The following is a 14,879-nucleotide window of genomic DNA, read 5'->3' as shown; positions in this document are numbered from 1 at the left end:
CCCTTTTCCAGAACCAAAAAACCTTTGAGTTTCATCTTGCTGTTTCATTTGCTGTGCATTTGTTTTAAGACAGTTCTTTGTTTTCCTCTTTTTTAGGTGTTGATGTTATTGAATGAGGCCTTCCTAGCAGTACAAGCAGCAGAAATGGCAGTACAGCGAAGCCCCCGGTGGTGGATGGCACGGCAGACCCTTGGACGTGCACAACTTGGTATAGGAGAAGTGATGCTGGTAAAAAGAAATCTTCTTTTAGTGCAGTATGGTAGCCAGGTCTACAAAATTTTGTTGAGCAGTTTGAAATATTGTTATAACAATTTATTTGTACTCTCAACATGCATATTTTAAGCAATATTTCTAAAATGATGTGGAATTTAATTTTTCATAAACATTGCATGTTGGCTCGTACTGAAATGAAAACATTTTTCTGCTGTCTCATGGTAGTATTGGTGTTTTTATTATGGTGTGTCATCTAAATGTATTGCCCGTACGTTTGTCATCTGTGTTGTCATTCTGGAATTTTGCTTCAGCTGAGCTGTTTACAACATAATGGAGATATTTTTTTGAACAAGAGATCAGAAATGAAAGTTACCATACGTTTTTCCCTTGGTATAGTTTTAATTTTCTTAACTGTATTCTGCCTACGCGATTCAGCTGTTCATTTTTATTTATGTATTCTTTCATTTTATTCTGTAAGGTATAACATTGTTGCATATTGATCTTTTCTGTCTAATTATGGCTTTTTGGCACACCTCAGTATTCTGAGGTTTTGGTATTGAGTGAAGGTTGAGCTAATTGAAATACTGTGAAACTAATTGCTACGTTTTTAACCAACACATATTTTCACATGCTTAGAAAATTTGTGTTTGGAATATTTGTGTGTTTTTTTTGTTCGTGGTGTCATCATTTTGATTGGTTATGTTGGTACTTGCGTATTATTGCAACCAGATTTTCGCGGTTGTGATAATACGCTTGCTGGCTTGAAAACAGCTGCGGGAAGCACCGTAAGTTGTCACTCTTTGTGTTTACTGTTGAAAAACTAGTTTTGCTGACATTGAGGAAGAGAAGCAATCATGGAAATCTTTTTCCTGTTTTGCGTGCATGATGGACGGAAGCTTCAATTGGCAGGGCAGGTCTGTTACTGACGAAAGGAGTACTTTTATTGTGAAGAAGCAATGATGACAAGAAAAATACAGACCACTTGGAAATGCTTTCTGCTGAACTCTATTTATTAAACGGTAAACTATTTATGTATCACACATTTTTTTTTACAGAAAACTTGCAAAACGTAAAGCTTTAGTGAACTGATGGTGGATGATGATAACAGGTGTTTGGGAATGGAATGGTTGACAACAGTGTTTTGGTTTGGGGTTCTGAAGAACATGCATTACACAACCTTCGATGTGAACGAAAACACAGTAATTGATACAGCAACATTACTTTCTTCATTTTCACTGATAAGCCTGCCTAAAACAACGTGTAATGTGAACCAAAACACACTAACTCACATTATCATAGCACTTGTGCTTCTATTTTAACATCAGGAAGCGCAGTGTATTACAAGAACGATAACACTCTGCCCTCAAACAGCATATGTAAACAGAAACATGATTTTCTACATTTTCAATGATATCCCTGCCTAAAACAACCTTCAATGTGAATGAAAATGCACTAATTGACATTATCACAGCATTAATGTTTATATATACACATTGGGAAGCAACCGGTATTACATCAAAAATCTGGTTACGATAATACTTGAGTTTTGTTTCATATGAGCAGCTTGACTTTATTTTTTAATGTGGAGCAGTAAATTCAAACTGCAGCTTGGTAATGCAGCTGCCTCGGATTACAGTAGTAGTGCTCAGCTTTAGTCCCATTTGTGTAAGAAGACTAATAAGCAGCACTTGAATTTCTGTTTACAGTACTGGCCATCCCAGAGAATGGCATTTTATACTGGTGTCCTGAGTTATGTGGCTTAGGTAGGAATGATTGAACATTTTATGGTTATTTTTTATTATCTGAGGGGGGGGGGTTCCTTGACTTGGAGGTGGTCATGTGATAATAGGGCATGCTTAGTGCAACCAGTTGTTTGTCAGATATCAAGTGCCTTTTCATCACAAGACTGCTGAGGTAGTGGGTTGACATCTACAAGAACTATTTTCATGCTGTTGCCGGCTCTGATAGGATGTAATGGCACATACTATAAAAAATCACCCATTCCAAACAATCCCAACAAATGTTAAACAACAATAAAATATAAACAGTACCTAACACTCAAACTTGACCAATACTACTGGGGGCACAGCCTGACTCCAAATATCCTCTTTTAGCAGCTTAACTCCCATAGCTTCCCCTGTATACAAACATTGAAGTTGTAGCATCTCAAAATTTATTTATTTGCAGTTGGTTAACCAGGATAGTCCATTGGGCCAATAAGAACCCATTTTCAATGGAGTCCAGGGGAGAAAAGCTCCAAAACAAAGGTTACAAAAATTATTACAGCAGCTTACAATTTCAAATTATTAGTAGGTTAAACGCAAAGCTTTAAAGCAGTGGTAACAAAAGACTGCAGCAGTTTACAATGTCAGTCATTTGTGGGTTGCAAACTAAATAAAGATTAAGCTGTTACAAAGTAATTTTTTGGTTTTATTTTGTAGAACAACCGATATTTAAGTAGGAGCGAAGAAAGAGTTTAGGTAAAAATTTTTAGAAAAATAAAGCATTGTGGTAGTATATATATAGTTTCTTCAGAGGAATAGTAGGGTTAGAGAACTACAGTTGACTTAATTATTTGGTGTCTGGTAATATATGAATAAGTTGAAGGTAGTAAGTGGAGAATGGGCTATGAGGGGTGGGAGCAGGAGCATTCCCAGGAGGATGTTAGATGTGAGTACAGTGATTTTTTTAAAAGCAGGGAGGTAGGTGGTGATACGGATGGAGGGAGGAAGGGAGTTCCATAGTCATGCCAGGGCAAAGGACAGGAGGTTTTTCCTGGAGAGTGAAGGGGTTTATACAGCTCAATTAGGTTTTGGTTATTAGATCTTAGAATTCTTTGTGGCAGGTGCATTTTAAAGGTAGAGCTGAGAGAGGGACAGAGATGGATGAAAAATGAGTTTGTGAGCAAAAGTGAGCTGAATATAGGAGAGATAGTTGGGAAGCTCTAGCCAGTTGAGTTTGTGAAGAGATGTACAGTGATGGGTAGATGATTTGTTACTAGTGGCAAATTTGGCAATTTTATTATAACAGGAGGACAGTTTAGTTTTGAGAGATGATTGTAGGTTTGTTAGGAGAGGGGCACCATAAAGAAGGGAAGGGATGAGAAATGTAGTAGGAAGAGTGAGTTTAGTAGATGTAGTGAGGAATCGATTGTGTCGGTAGAGCATGCCAAGTTTTTGGTGTTTTTTTTATGTTTAGTTGTAGGTGGCTATTGAATTTAAGCTGATTATCTATTTGGATTCCTAGTAGTTTAGTTTCAGATACTAGTTCAAGAGGTGTGTTATTCTGGCTAGTGATGGAGAATAGTTTTCTATCAATGGTGTTAGTTATTGATGGAGTAAATACCATAAGTTTGGTTTTTGATGCATTTAGTGCTAGATGATTGTCCTTCATCCACTGTTCTGTATTAGAGAAGGTGTCTTGAGTCAGTTTTAGGAGAGCAGGGATGGATGTAGCTGCACAGATAATTGTAGAGTCATCTGCATATTGAATAAGTTTAGCATGAGGAATTGAGTGGAAGAAATCATTAATGAATATATTGAAGAGGGGAGGACCCAAAATGGATCCTTGGGGGACACCAGTGGGTGTGTTAAGGAAAGAGGAGGTGGCGTTTTTCCACTTGACAGCTTGTTGCCTGTTAGAGAGAGAGCTGGTGAACCAGTTGAGAGAGGAAGGGGATAGGTTTAGTTTAGATAGTTTAGTTAGGAGAAGGTTATGAGAGATAGTGTCAAAGGCCTTAGAGAGGTCACGAAAGAGAGTAGATACAGTAGAACCAGAATCTCTGGCTTTATTTACGGTTTCCTGGAAGGATAGGAGGGCAGTCATGGTGCTGTGACTGGGTCTGAATACGTGTTGTGTGGAAGTTAGCAAGTTATTATCTAAGAGATAGGGAAGAAGTTGAATATGGCTACATTTCTCTAGGAGTTTTGATATGGGAGAGAGGATGGCGATAGGACGAAAGTTAGTAATATTGTAATTATTGCCTCCTTTGTGTAGGAGAATGATGAAAGCCTTTTTCCAGAGTGTCGGTACAAGACCTTCTTGGATAGAGCAATTGATAAGGATGCTAATGGGGAAGGCAATGGCTTCAGCTGCTATGCTGAGGAAGGATGAGTAAATGCTATCGGGGGCATTGGCGCATGGTTTAAGCCTTTGCAGGAGTTTTCTTATTGTAGAAGTAGGAATGGGTTTTAGGGAGAATGGTGGGAGTTGAGAGACTGGGGATGAAGGGGGTGATAAGTGGGGGGATGTAGAAGTAGGAGGTGAGGGATGATTGGAGAAGGATGAGGTTAGTTTGGTAATAGAGTCTGTGAAGAAAGCATTGAATTGGGTAGCCAGATCTATGTCTAGTGCATTAGGGTCTGGGCTAAGGTTATCAGTGGAGCCTGGTTTTAGGAGGGTAGTGATGCCTTTCCAAAATTTTTGAGGGTTTGTTTTGTGATTGTTTTGGAGTAGTGAGAAGTAATTCTGTCTATCTACTGTGATAAGCTTTTTAACGGTATTGCGAAGTGTTTTGAATTCATTTAGGGTGGTGGGAGTTTTGTTTCTTTGGTAATGTGTCCAGGTTTTGTCTCTGAGTCGCATTGCAGTGAGTGTATTTCTTGTTAGCCAGGGTGCGGTATTGTTTCTTATTCTTTTGGTTTTTATGGGGGTAAAACTATCTAGCACGTTTAGGAAGGTTGTATTGAAGTGTACAACTGCATTATCTAGGGGTAGAGTTTTTAGCGAGTTCCAATTAATTGATTTTAGGGTTTCTGAGGAGGATATTGGTTTGAATTTTTTTAGGTAGCGAGTGGTGATGTACTTATGAGTTATTTGTAATGGAGATGGAAGGCGTCTGGTAAAGATGGGGAGGTGGTCACTGAGGGAATCAGGAAGAGTTCCACTATCAGAGTAGTAGTGGGGGTGAGAGACTAAGATCCAGTGTAGGATACTGCCACTGGAGAAGTCTTTAGAGGGTCTGGTAGTGAGGTTGATGAGTTGAGAGTACTTGTATAGGTTGATGTTTAGGGGGTGAGTAGGGGAGTGAATGGAAGACCAATTAATATTTGTGTCTCCCATGATAATGGTTTCATTGCTGATGTTGGTTGAGAGCCAGGATCGAATATCCTCAAGTACTGAGGTATTGTCTCCAGGGGGGATGTAAAGTGAGGCTATGCAGATGTGTTTGTGTTTATTTAACTGAAATAGGGCTAGTACTAATTCTGCATTGGAGAATTGAGGAATGGGTTTGTTATAGGGAGTAATGGATAGGGTGGATGAGTAGAGTATAGCTACCCCACCACCCTTTTTGTGAGCCCTGTCTTTTCTTATGATAGAGTAGTTTGGTGGAACTATTTCAGCATCTTTTATATGAGGTTTTAACCAGGTTTCAGAAATAGCTAAGATGTCAGGTATATTGTGGTGAAGCCAGGCATGGAGGCTGGGAATTTTGTTAGCTATACTTTGGGCATTTAGAGCAGCTAATATGATGGATTTAGATGTAGAGAAAGTTGTGTTTGGGCCTGGGTTAGGGTGTATATCTCCAGATAGATGTATGGTTAAGTGTTGGATTATGCTAATTAGGTATTTCGGTTGCCTTGTATGTGTGTTGTATTTTGTTAGGTTTGTGTGAATGTAGGAGGAAGGAGAGGGGCTGAAGAGTTTATAAGTAGAGCTTAGTTTATAGTGGAAAAAATGGATGTTAATGGGATACAGTGCAGGGGAGATTGAGACAAATGAGTGTAAGTGAGTTGAGGGGAGTGAGCTGGTTGTGTGTTGAAATGGTGTGTGATTTATGGAGTTGGGCTGGGTGAGGTAGTGGATGTAAGTAAGGTTCAGAAGTAGTAGTAGTTGGATTGTGTATGATATAAGTTTTGTAAGCATGTTGAGACTTTGATAAAGTAGTATTGTGTTGTTAAATTTGAAGGGAGGTATGAGGAGATGGATTATAGGGGGAGGGAATAGGAAGAAGATTGTGATGAAGGGGAGGGGTGTAATTGGTAGGGAGGAAGTAGGTGTGGTTAGTAGCATATAAGAGTAGATGCACTGGGGGTGGGTGGGATTTGGGGGTAGGGTAGGGGAGCTAAGTGAGCCCGCAGGGCAAACGGAGCGGGAAGAGACAAGATAAGGAAGATGCAGCCAGAAAAACAATCAGTGAAATGCAGAGTATGCAAGGTTAGTAAAGTTGTGAGTGGGCAAAGAGTTTAGTGAAAGTAGTGGGGGGTAATAGGGGGATAGGAGGGTACTAAAAACTAGAAGTATCAAAAGTGGACAATAATTGACAACCACTTGTAAGGCCTGGAGCTGTGAGGTGGTTGGGCTATGAATTCATAGGATAGGTTTGAGAAAGGTAGGACTAGGTAAAAGTATCACCTAGTGGGCAGAAACTATGTAATAGAAGGTGAGTTGGAGAGGGAGAAGACCGGTCTGGAATAGAGGTGATAGGGGCAAGCAGTTAAAGGGAGGGTTATAGTATTACAGGGGAGAGATTTGCTAGCTATAGGGTAGTAAGGGGTATCACTGCTGGCTGTCCTGGCTGGGGAGCGAGCGTAGAGCTACCAAGAATTAAATACTTGTAAATATAAACATTACAGATTATAGATCATGTAAAGCAAATAGAAGCAATTTAACATTTTCTTCCTTCTGGTGCAATTTCTATTTGAGGGGGCCCGCTGACAGCATTCATCTAGATGACAAATTTAGACATGTGGTATAACACATCAGAAGTCACCAAACTGTATATTTTGCAAACATTGAGCCTGTCTTGCTGACCACATTCGTTGGGGAGGATGGTAAGTTATCATGAGGGGTTTTCTAATTGGTCAGAAGTACAGTCACTGAACAAACAGATGTTAGTTTCCATTTGACAGCCTGCATTGAAGTACCCTTTGGACATGGCAGAAGCTAGTGTGCTGGACATACCAAGGATGGGTTCCATTTGCTTGCACTTAGAGGAACAGGAAGCTGTTGTAAAGAAAAGAAATTGGTAAATGGAGCTAAGATAAGTAGTCATAGGATGTTTGAGCCCATAAATCACTTCCCTACAACAGAAATACCACATACATTGAAAGCCGTTGCAAAGTAGTCACCAGAAATGAACATTTACCTCAAGAATCCACTCATTAATTGACCATACAGATTGCTGGACACCAGAGAAATTTAGAACACTATACTAAACATTTTTGCAGGGGACAACCGCCCCTCCTACTTCCTCCATATGGAAAGTGCACCATCCACAGATACTGTTACTTGCCTGCATAAACCCTGAGGTTACATAAACATAAAGAAAGACAAGCAGTTGGTAGTATGTAATACCGACAGCTTTCCTTTTTGCGTAACTGCACAGTCTTGTAATCAGCAAGTTAATGGTGAACTAGCAGAGTTGCTCAGTGATTAGGACTTGTGTTCACCAGCAGCACTGGATAAGATTACACATTCCTGATTTAAGCATTTTTTTGCTGTTTTTTACCTAAAATACCTTCTCTTGCTTACTTTGAACAAGCTTAATCTGTTTTTTAGCTGTTTGTTGCTGTATATATATATTATCTGCACTTAAAGTTACATTTGGTCGAAAATTTGTTTGTTTGTTTGTTAAATTTAACTGTTGAGGCTGCCCACTAAAGTGTACTAGCCTGTGTAACTGATTTATTACTGTTTCCTGCATTTCTGTGTGCTTTCTATCTCAAAAACAAAAAAAAAATCCTTGTTTTCCCGCCTCTCATCGACTAGTTTAGACCAGTATACAGGCTTTGCTGTATTCTGGGCTGTGGTGTAGTTCCTGTGTTGTCCATTGCCATACTTGGATAGAAGGAAGTTTCTTTGCTCACCAGTGGGAGTGGGGAGCATCGAGCAGCCTATCTGTCCCGGAAGGAGTGACCTCAGCACAAGAGCTTGTAGTAATTGGTTGTTTTGGACCATTTCTAGGTCTTTTGAAGTTCCCTGTTTAAAATCCGTGTTTGAGCGGCTTTGCACGATTGTGCGCATAAGGTTAAACAAGGTTAACTTTTTCTGGCTCCGCCAAGTCTGCTCTTCAAATTTTCCCTTAAGAAAGCTCTACTCTTATAATAATCAGTCTACTCGCTTTAGTATAAGCCTAGCACTTGTTCTCGAAACCTCTCTTCTAAGTAAGCACTCTCAAACTAAAGTAAGCACTACATCCACCTACCACCCCTGTGAGTACCCACTTCCCTTAAAGGCACAGCACTCACTTATAATATTCTAGCATGTCGAGTGGTGGATTACTAGAATCCTCTCCAGTTCAGCTGGTTAATCTGGGAATCTTGAGACAATGCTACAATTGTCTAATGTACACAGACAACCCTCTCCTCCTCCCAACAAACACAAATACATGTGAGAGATGCAACTATATAGCCAAACTGGAGGCTGAACTCTCTCAACTCAGGACTGGCAAGACCAGACAGGAGGAGAAGGTAACCACACACACAGCAAACCCAGTCCCACACAGACCAACCACAACTGCAAACCAAACACATAATAACACAAAGACATACTCGGAGGCTCTAACAAAAAACTTACCAAAACAACAGAGGCTCCCAAAGCAGACACCCAAAAATCCACCACCTCAAAACATAACACGTGTAACACATACTTCAATAAATCAGTGTGTCAAACAATCACAGTCCTTAAGGCCAAACACCATGCCTGATACACTAGTAATAGGTGACTCTATAGTCAGACACACTGTTGTTCCGCTTACCAGGCTGAACAAGGAGAGGGTAACAGTGAGCTGCCTATCGGGAGCTAGGATCCGCCACATAACACATGCACTCAGGTCACTCCAAAGCAAGTACAAATATGACTCCGTCATTGTCCATGCCGGCGTGAATGACCTGAGACGTACCTCCCTGGACTACATGAAAAGAGACATAGAGGAGCTCTCTGATTATGTAGCCCAGGCTGGTATGACCCTGACCCTGAGCAGCATCTTTCCCTCACCAAGAATGATATCACAATACAAAGACAAGATGATCAGCTTTAATAATTGGCTCAATTACTGGTGTCATTCTAGGGGGATCCAATGTCTGTCTGCTTGGGATGACATGCTGGACAAGCCACGCTGCTTCACAAGGGACGGCTTGCATCTGTCACCACTGGGCTTCCGGATATTGGCTAAGGCTCTTGCCACCCCCATAGTGCCTTTTTTAGGCAAGGCTCAAAAGACAAACCCACCTCCTTAGAAAACAAAAATGGAAAAAATTAAGGGTAATGCTGCTCAACGCCAGAAGTCTAAATCTCAAGATGCAGGCTCTCGAAGCACTCCTCAGTATGGAGAACATCTATGTCTGTGCAGTAACTGAAACCTGGTTCAAGGCTCCTGAGAGCACCCCAGCGCTACCAGGCTATACCTCGTATCATGCTTTTCGGCCCCAAAACTCGGGCCAAACCAAAAAGGGAGGGGGAGTGTCCATATTCATCAAGGACACCCACACCTCCAGGTTAGTGGTAACACATGAAGCATCAGAGACCATCCAGGTGCAACTAACCATAGGCAAAACTGCTATACAACTGGTAGCATGTTACAGACCACCCTCTCAATCTCAGGAACCCCATTCAGCCTTCCTGAAGATATTGGAGGATATGAATGTCTCACCAAACACCATCATATTGGGAGACTTCAACTACCCTAACATAGACTGGGTGCATTATTCTAGCCCTAACACCCTAGCCCAAAGGTTCCTGGAATTCATAAATTCAAATGCAATGGAACAGCTAGTCACCTCTTCCACAAGGGGAGATAATATACTAGACCTGATCATCACAAACATGGGGACAAAGTGCTCCACACCGGAAGTATACCCCTCACTAGTGAGATCTGACCACAAACTAATCACCCTGGATATACATATTCCACCTCCACCCCCAACACAAAAGACTACAGTGAAAAACTTCTCAAAAGCTGACTTTACACTTCTTAAGACTGAGATGGTATCCTTTAAGTCCACTGGGCCAGTGGAAACCACATCCCACAATGCCGAATCCTTCACAAATGCTTTCTACGGACATCTCCAAGAATGCATGGATCATGCAATCTCAAATAAAACCAAGACCCTCTCCACCAAGGGCAGGCGTCCTGTCTGGTGGACCGCAGCCATAAACAAATTGTATAACAAAAGAAGGAAGCTACTGCACGACAGAGCAAAATCCCATAAAGATAAGGCATCTCTGATCAGCACTAGTAGAAAGCTACGTTCTCTCATAAAAACATCAAAGGCCAACTTTGAGAGAAAAATCTCTATGGACACTAAAGATAACCACAAGGCCTTCTTCTGCTATGTTAGAAACCTGGGTGGAAACCCTCAGATATGCTCAGAGTTAGTTCACAATGACAAAAAATACACTGAACCCACAGATATTGCCAGCATTCTGGCAGACAGGTTCAGTGCAAATTTCTCCCCTCCCTCACCCCCAAAAGAAGAAATACTTATCACAGCTGAATGTAACCTCCCTGTCATCTCAGATGTCTAGGTGAGAACCGCCCTCAGCAAAGCTAAAAACACAGCATCAATGGTACCTGACGGTATCCCGGGTTGCGTGTTACGTGAACTCCAAGAGGAGCTAAACCCGCACATAAAAATGCTGTTTAACCTTAGCCTTACTACAGGATATGTACCTGAACACTGGCGTACAGCAACAGTGGTCCCACTTCACAAAGGAGGCACCTCTACAGACCCTGGTAACTACCGCCCCATAAGCTTAACCAGCCTGGTCTGCAAAGCTATGGAAAGAATCATTATGGAACTCATAAACAGAGACATTGGGGACCTACAGACACTTGATCCCACCCAGTTCGGCTTTGTAAAGGGCAGATCCTGCCTTTTGAACCTGGTTGACTGCTTTCGACACAATACCCCACTCAGGCATCATAGACAAGCTCAACAGCTTAAATGTAAATCCATATGTCACAAGATGGGTTGCAAACTGGCTAAAGGATAGAACCCATAAAGTCAAAATCGCTGGAGCCATGTCAAACTCAAAGCCAGTCACAAGTGGTGTTCCACAGGGCTCTGTCCTGGGACCCCTCTTGTTCGGCATTTATTTCTCAGATGCGAAAGCAAACATGGGAGGGTTGTGGCTGACAAAGTTCACAGATGACTGCAGACTAGGCGCCATAGTCGATACACCAGCTGACACATACATCCTACAGAAAGGCCTCACTGAAACAGACAACTGGTGCCGGAGTCATGGCCTTAAACTAAATGCCAAAAAATGTATAGTCATCCGCTTTGGGAAAAACAAAGTACCCACAAATTATCACATAGACAGTAACCCACTGAGTACAGAAAAAAATAATCAGAGACCTGGGGACCCAAGTTGATAGTGACCTCTCATTTGACATCCACGTTGCCAAAGTGGTTAGAAAGACTTTCTACCTTGCCCACCTTATCATGAAGGGATTCACATCCAGATCAAAGGAGGTCATTGTACCCCTATACTCCTCCCTTATCAGGCCCATGATTGAGTACAATGCCCCATTTGGTATGTACCTCACCCGGCACTTGCAACAGCTGGAGATACCCCAAAAGTACCTCACCAAGAGGATCAAGGGTCTCCAACATATGTCATATGCTGCCAGACTAAAGAAACTCCAGCTCTATTCAGTAGCATACCGCCTACTCAGAGGTGATCTGTGCCTGACGTACAAGGCCATGTCCAATCAGGAATTGATGGACATGCTCCACCTCAAAAAATCCAAATCCATCAGAATCACGAGAGCTAAAGATTTAAACCTTAGCACATATATGAATAGGACATGCTGGAGGGACAGATTCATAACTCAGAGGCTTCCAATACTCTGGAACAGAATCCCAGTTCATGTTAGGCAGAGCCCGTCACTGACTCTCTTCAAGAGAAATCTTGACGAGTGGATGGGAAATCGTAGGTTTACCCCGGGGGTCACCTCTGTGTCACTACTAGACAGAGGCACAGTAAACTAATTCTATTATGTAAGGGGGTCTTCACTGTGTCACTATTAGACAGAGGCACAGTATTCTAAATCTATTATGTACACATTTGTACCATTACATGGGGTAGCAAAAGCCACATCACTATGGCTAGGCTTATAAATGCCCCAGGGCAGATAGCCTAGTACTAAACTATGAAACTACTAAACCATGAAACTATGAAACATAATTTGGACTTGATTGTCAGTCACTGTTTGGCTTTATGATATGGTATCCTGAACAATTTCTGATGTTTTCAAACCAGACGTGCATTTGCTTGGGAGTATCTCATAATGCTAGGTTTGATGGCCACCCACTGTTCCCAATATTCCCTTGGCCAGACTTCACATGAGAAAAAAAATCAGTGGTTTGTCAAATCAGTGTGGACTCAACACCAGCCTTCTGGGACAAGACAGCTCTGAAGTTTTGATGACAAACCAATATATTTATATCACTTACCTTTTGCATAGCAATGGGTAGGGTGCATGATAGATGCCATAAATCTTTGGAAGCTAGCTGGCTGATCCAATCCTTGTCATGATTTCTCATATAGCTTGAGGTACTGCAGCAGTGCTCTGTGTGAATATCCACTGGTATAGTTAAATTTACTTACACAGCTGTACTTTTTGACCACAGTAAAGAGTGACTAGACCTGCATTATATCACTGTAGTTGTGTGCTTTCAGATACATTAAAATTGTTCTTGTGATTGCAAACATACTTCCCTTGTAAACCAGAGGTAAAGCAGCAGGAATTTGCAGTTATAAAGCTTAGTGTGTCACATTTTAAATGAATGTGTAGCTGAAGGGAAATCTGACTTGGAAAAAAAAAACATTTCTGTGATTATGAGTAGTTACATTTCAAAGAAATGTTTTCTAAAATCCAAATGCATGTATTTTTATGGATGAGATACATGTATGTTATTGTCAAATATCTGAAAACTGGCTTTCAAAATAATGAGCAGAGGAAGCTGCATTACACAGTACTCAAATAGAAAAAATTAATTTCAGTATAGCTGAGAGCCACTTGTCATGTACCTTTTGTTATATGCCATCAGATTTGTTAAAAGCATATACACAGAAAAATTTACTCCCATGAGTCTGTAGTCTAACTGCATGTAGAGGGTTACAAACATTTACTTATATATCTGTATATGTATATATATATATATATATATATATATATATATATATATATATAAAATATGTGTGTTTGTGTATATGTGTAGATCTGTTTCAAATCATTGACGTTTCAGAACATCGAGCATCACATGGTCGATGATCAGATGATCAGAGTTCTGAAAAATCGAACATGAAATAAAAAAAACTAAAAAGAAAAGAGGTCTTCTTTTATGTTTTTGCAGAGGGCAAGCCTCCCTGAGCCCACACATATACCCCCTGCTACTTAAATGTACCAAATCTGCGATTGCACTACAGCGAGGAAAAAGGTAAATTTCCTGTTCTGCTCTGTACGGCTGTCTCCATTCAGAACGTTCAGTGTTTCAGAACTTCAGTTGTCTGGTCTTCGACCATGTGATGTTCGATGTTCTGAAACTTCGATGATTAGAAGTAGATCCATAATTTATTTATTTTTACATACACACAAAAAGTTGCATGGGTGACAAGCATTTCTTAATAAAGTGCAGCAGAACTGGGTAGTTAAATTAGGAGTATTGTATCACCCAGATCTAAATGAAATGTTCTAACAATAGTCCAGTGTTTCTGTTAATACTTATCTTTTCATCTTTTCTGTCAGGAGTTAATTATTAATTTTAATAGGTGCATTATAATTTTTCAGTATTAATATTGATTCTGTATATATTTTATAGACTATTCTCTATGAATTCATTTTATTGATCGCTCGCTGTCTACACACACACACACACACACACACATCTCCCTCTCTCTCTCTATATATATATATATATATATATATATATATATATATATATATATATATATATATGTGTGTGTATGTGTGTATCAAACTGCCCATTCAGGAGTTTGACTTATGAGTCTGTATGTGTATATATTTTTTACCCTTAATACCATCTCATCACATGACGTTGTTTATGGTATGTAAGTGATAATTGCTGTTAACTGCTTAGATTTGCACTGATGAGGCTGCAGTAGCAGAGAAACCACTAATGCCTTAGCTAAACATGTCATTCACAAAGGGGACACACATAAATTTCACCTTCTAGTTATGGAAAAAACTAGATTGGATGGGAGACATGGAGATGTTAAAAATAAGACAGAAACAAATGAAACCTGCTGGATTATTAAATTAAGAGCTGATAGTGGCAGTGGTTTGAATTACAAAGTCCCCATCAAACCCATACTGAAAGCTAGACCTCTGTGTAGATAACACAGTTTTCATAGGATGTTAAACGATGTGTGTATACAGGTGGGGTAGCAGGGTAACATGTTTTTTTACAAGAATGTTTATTTTTATTTTTATAGGTTGTTTATATGTAATTTGAATATTGTATAGATGTTGTGTCTTTCGGCTTTTCCCGGTTAGGGGTCGCCACAACGGAACTCCGGTCCGCTAATGATATGCAGTAGATTTTTACGTGCTGAGTTGCCAGCCCTGACGCACAACCTTCAACGAAGATATGCCCATTCACGCATGTCTCCACACAGAAGACGCTCTAGCTGAGAATCGAACAGGACGTCTTACTGTGAGGCGACAACGCTACCGCAGCACCACCACCGCAGTGTGA

General features: G+C 40.6%; 1 protein-coding gene across 1 annotated transcript in view; it reads left to right on the top strand.

Moving 5' to 3' along the window:
• The window catches only part of TTC33 (tetratricopeptide repeat domain 33), a 1,025,558-nt gene that overhangs the window by 540,406 nt on the left and 470,273 nt on the right, over positions 1 to 14,879 (top strand). The window contains exon 4 of the mRNA XM_044069757.1: positions 97 to 228. Coding sequence (XP_043925692.1) covers positions 97 to 228 — 132 coding nt within the window. The remainder of the gene's footprint in view (positions 1 to 96; positions 229 to 14,879) is intronic.

This window comes from Protopterus annectens, chromosome 1.part0 (assembly GCF_019279795.1).
Source record: "Protopterus annectens isolate FY-2018-M chromosome 1.part0, PAN1.0, whole genome shotgun sequence".
NCBI lineage: Eukaryota > Metazoa > Chordata > Ceratodontiformes > Protopteridae > Protopterus > Protopterus annectens.
This window is presented reverse-complemented; position numbering and strand designations above follow the sequence as displayed.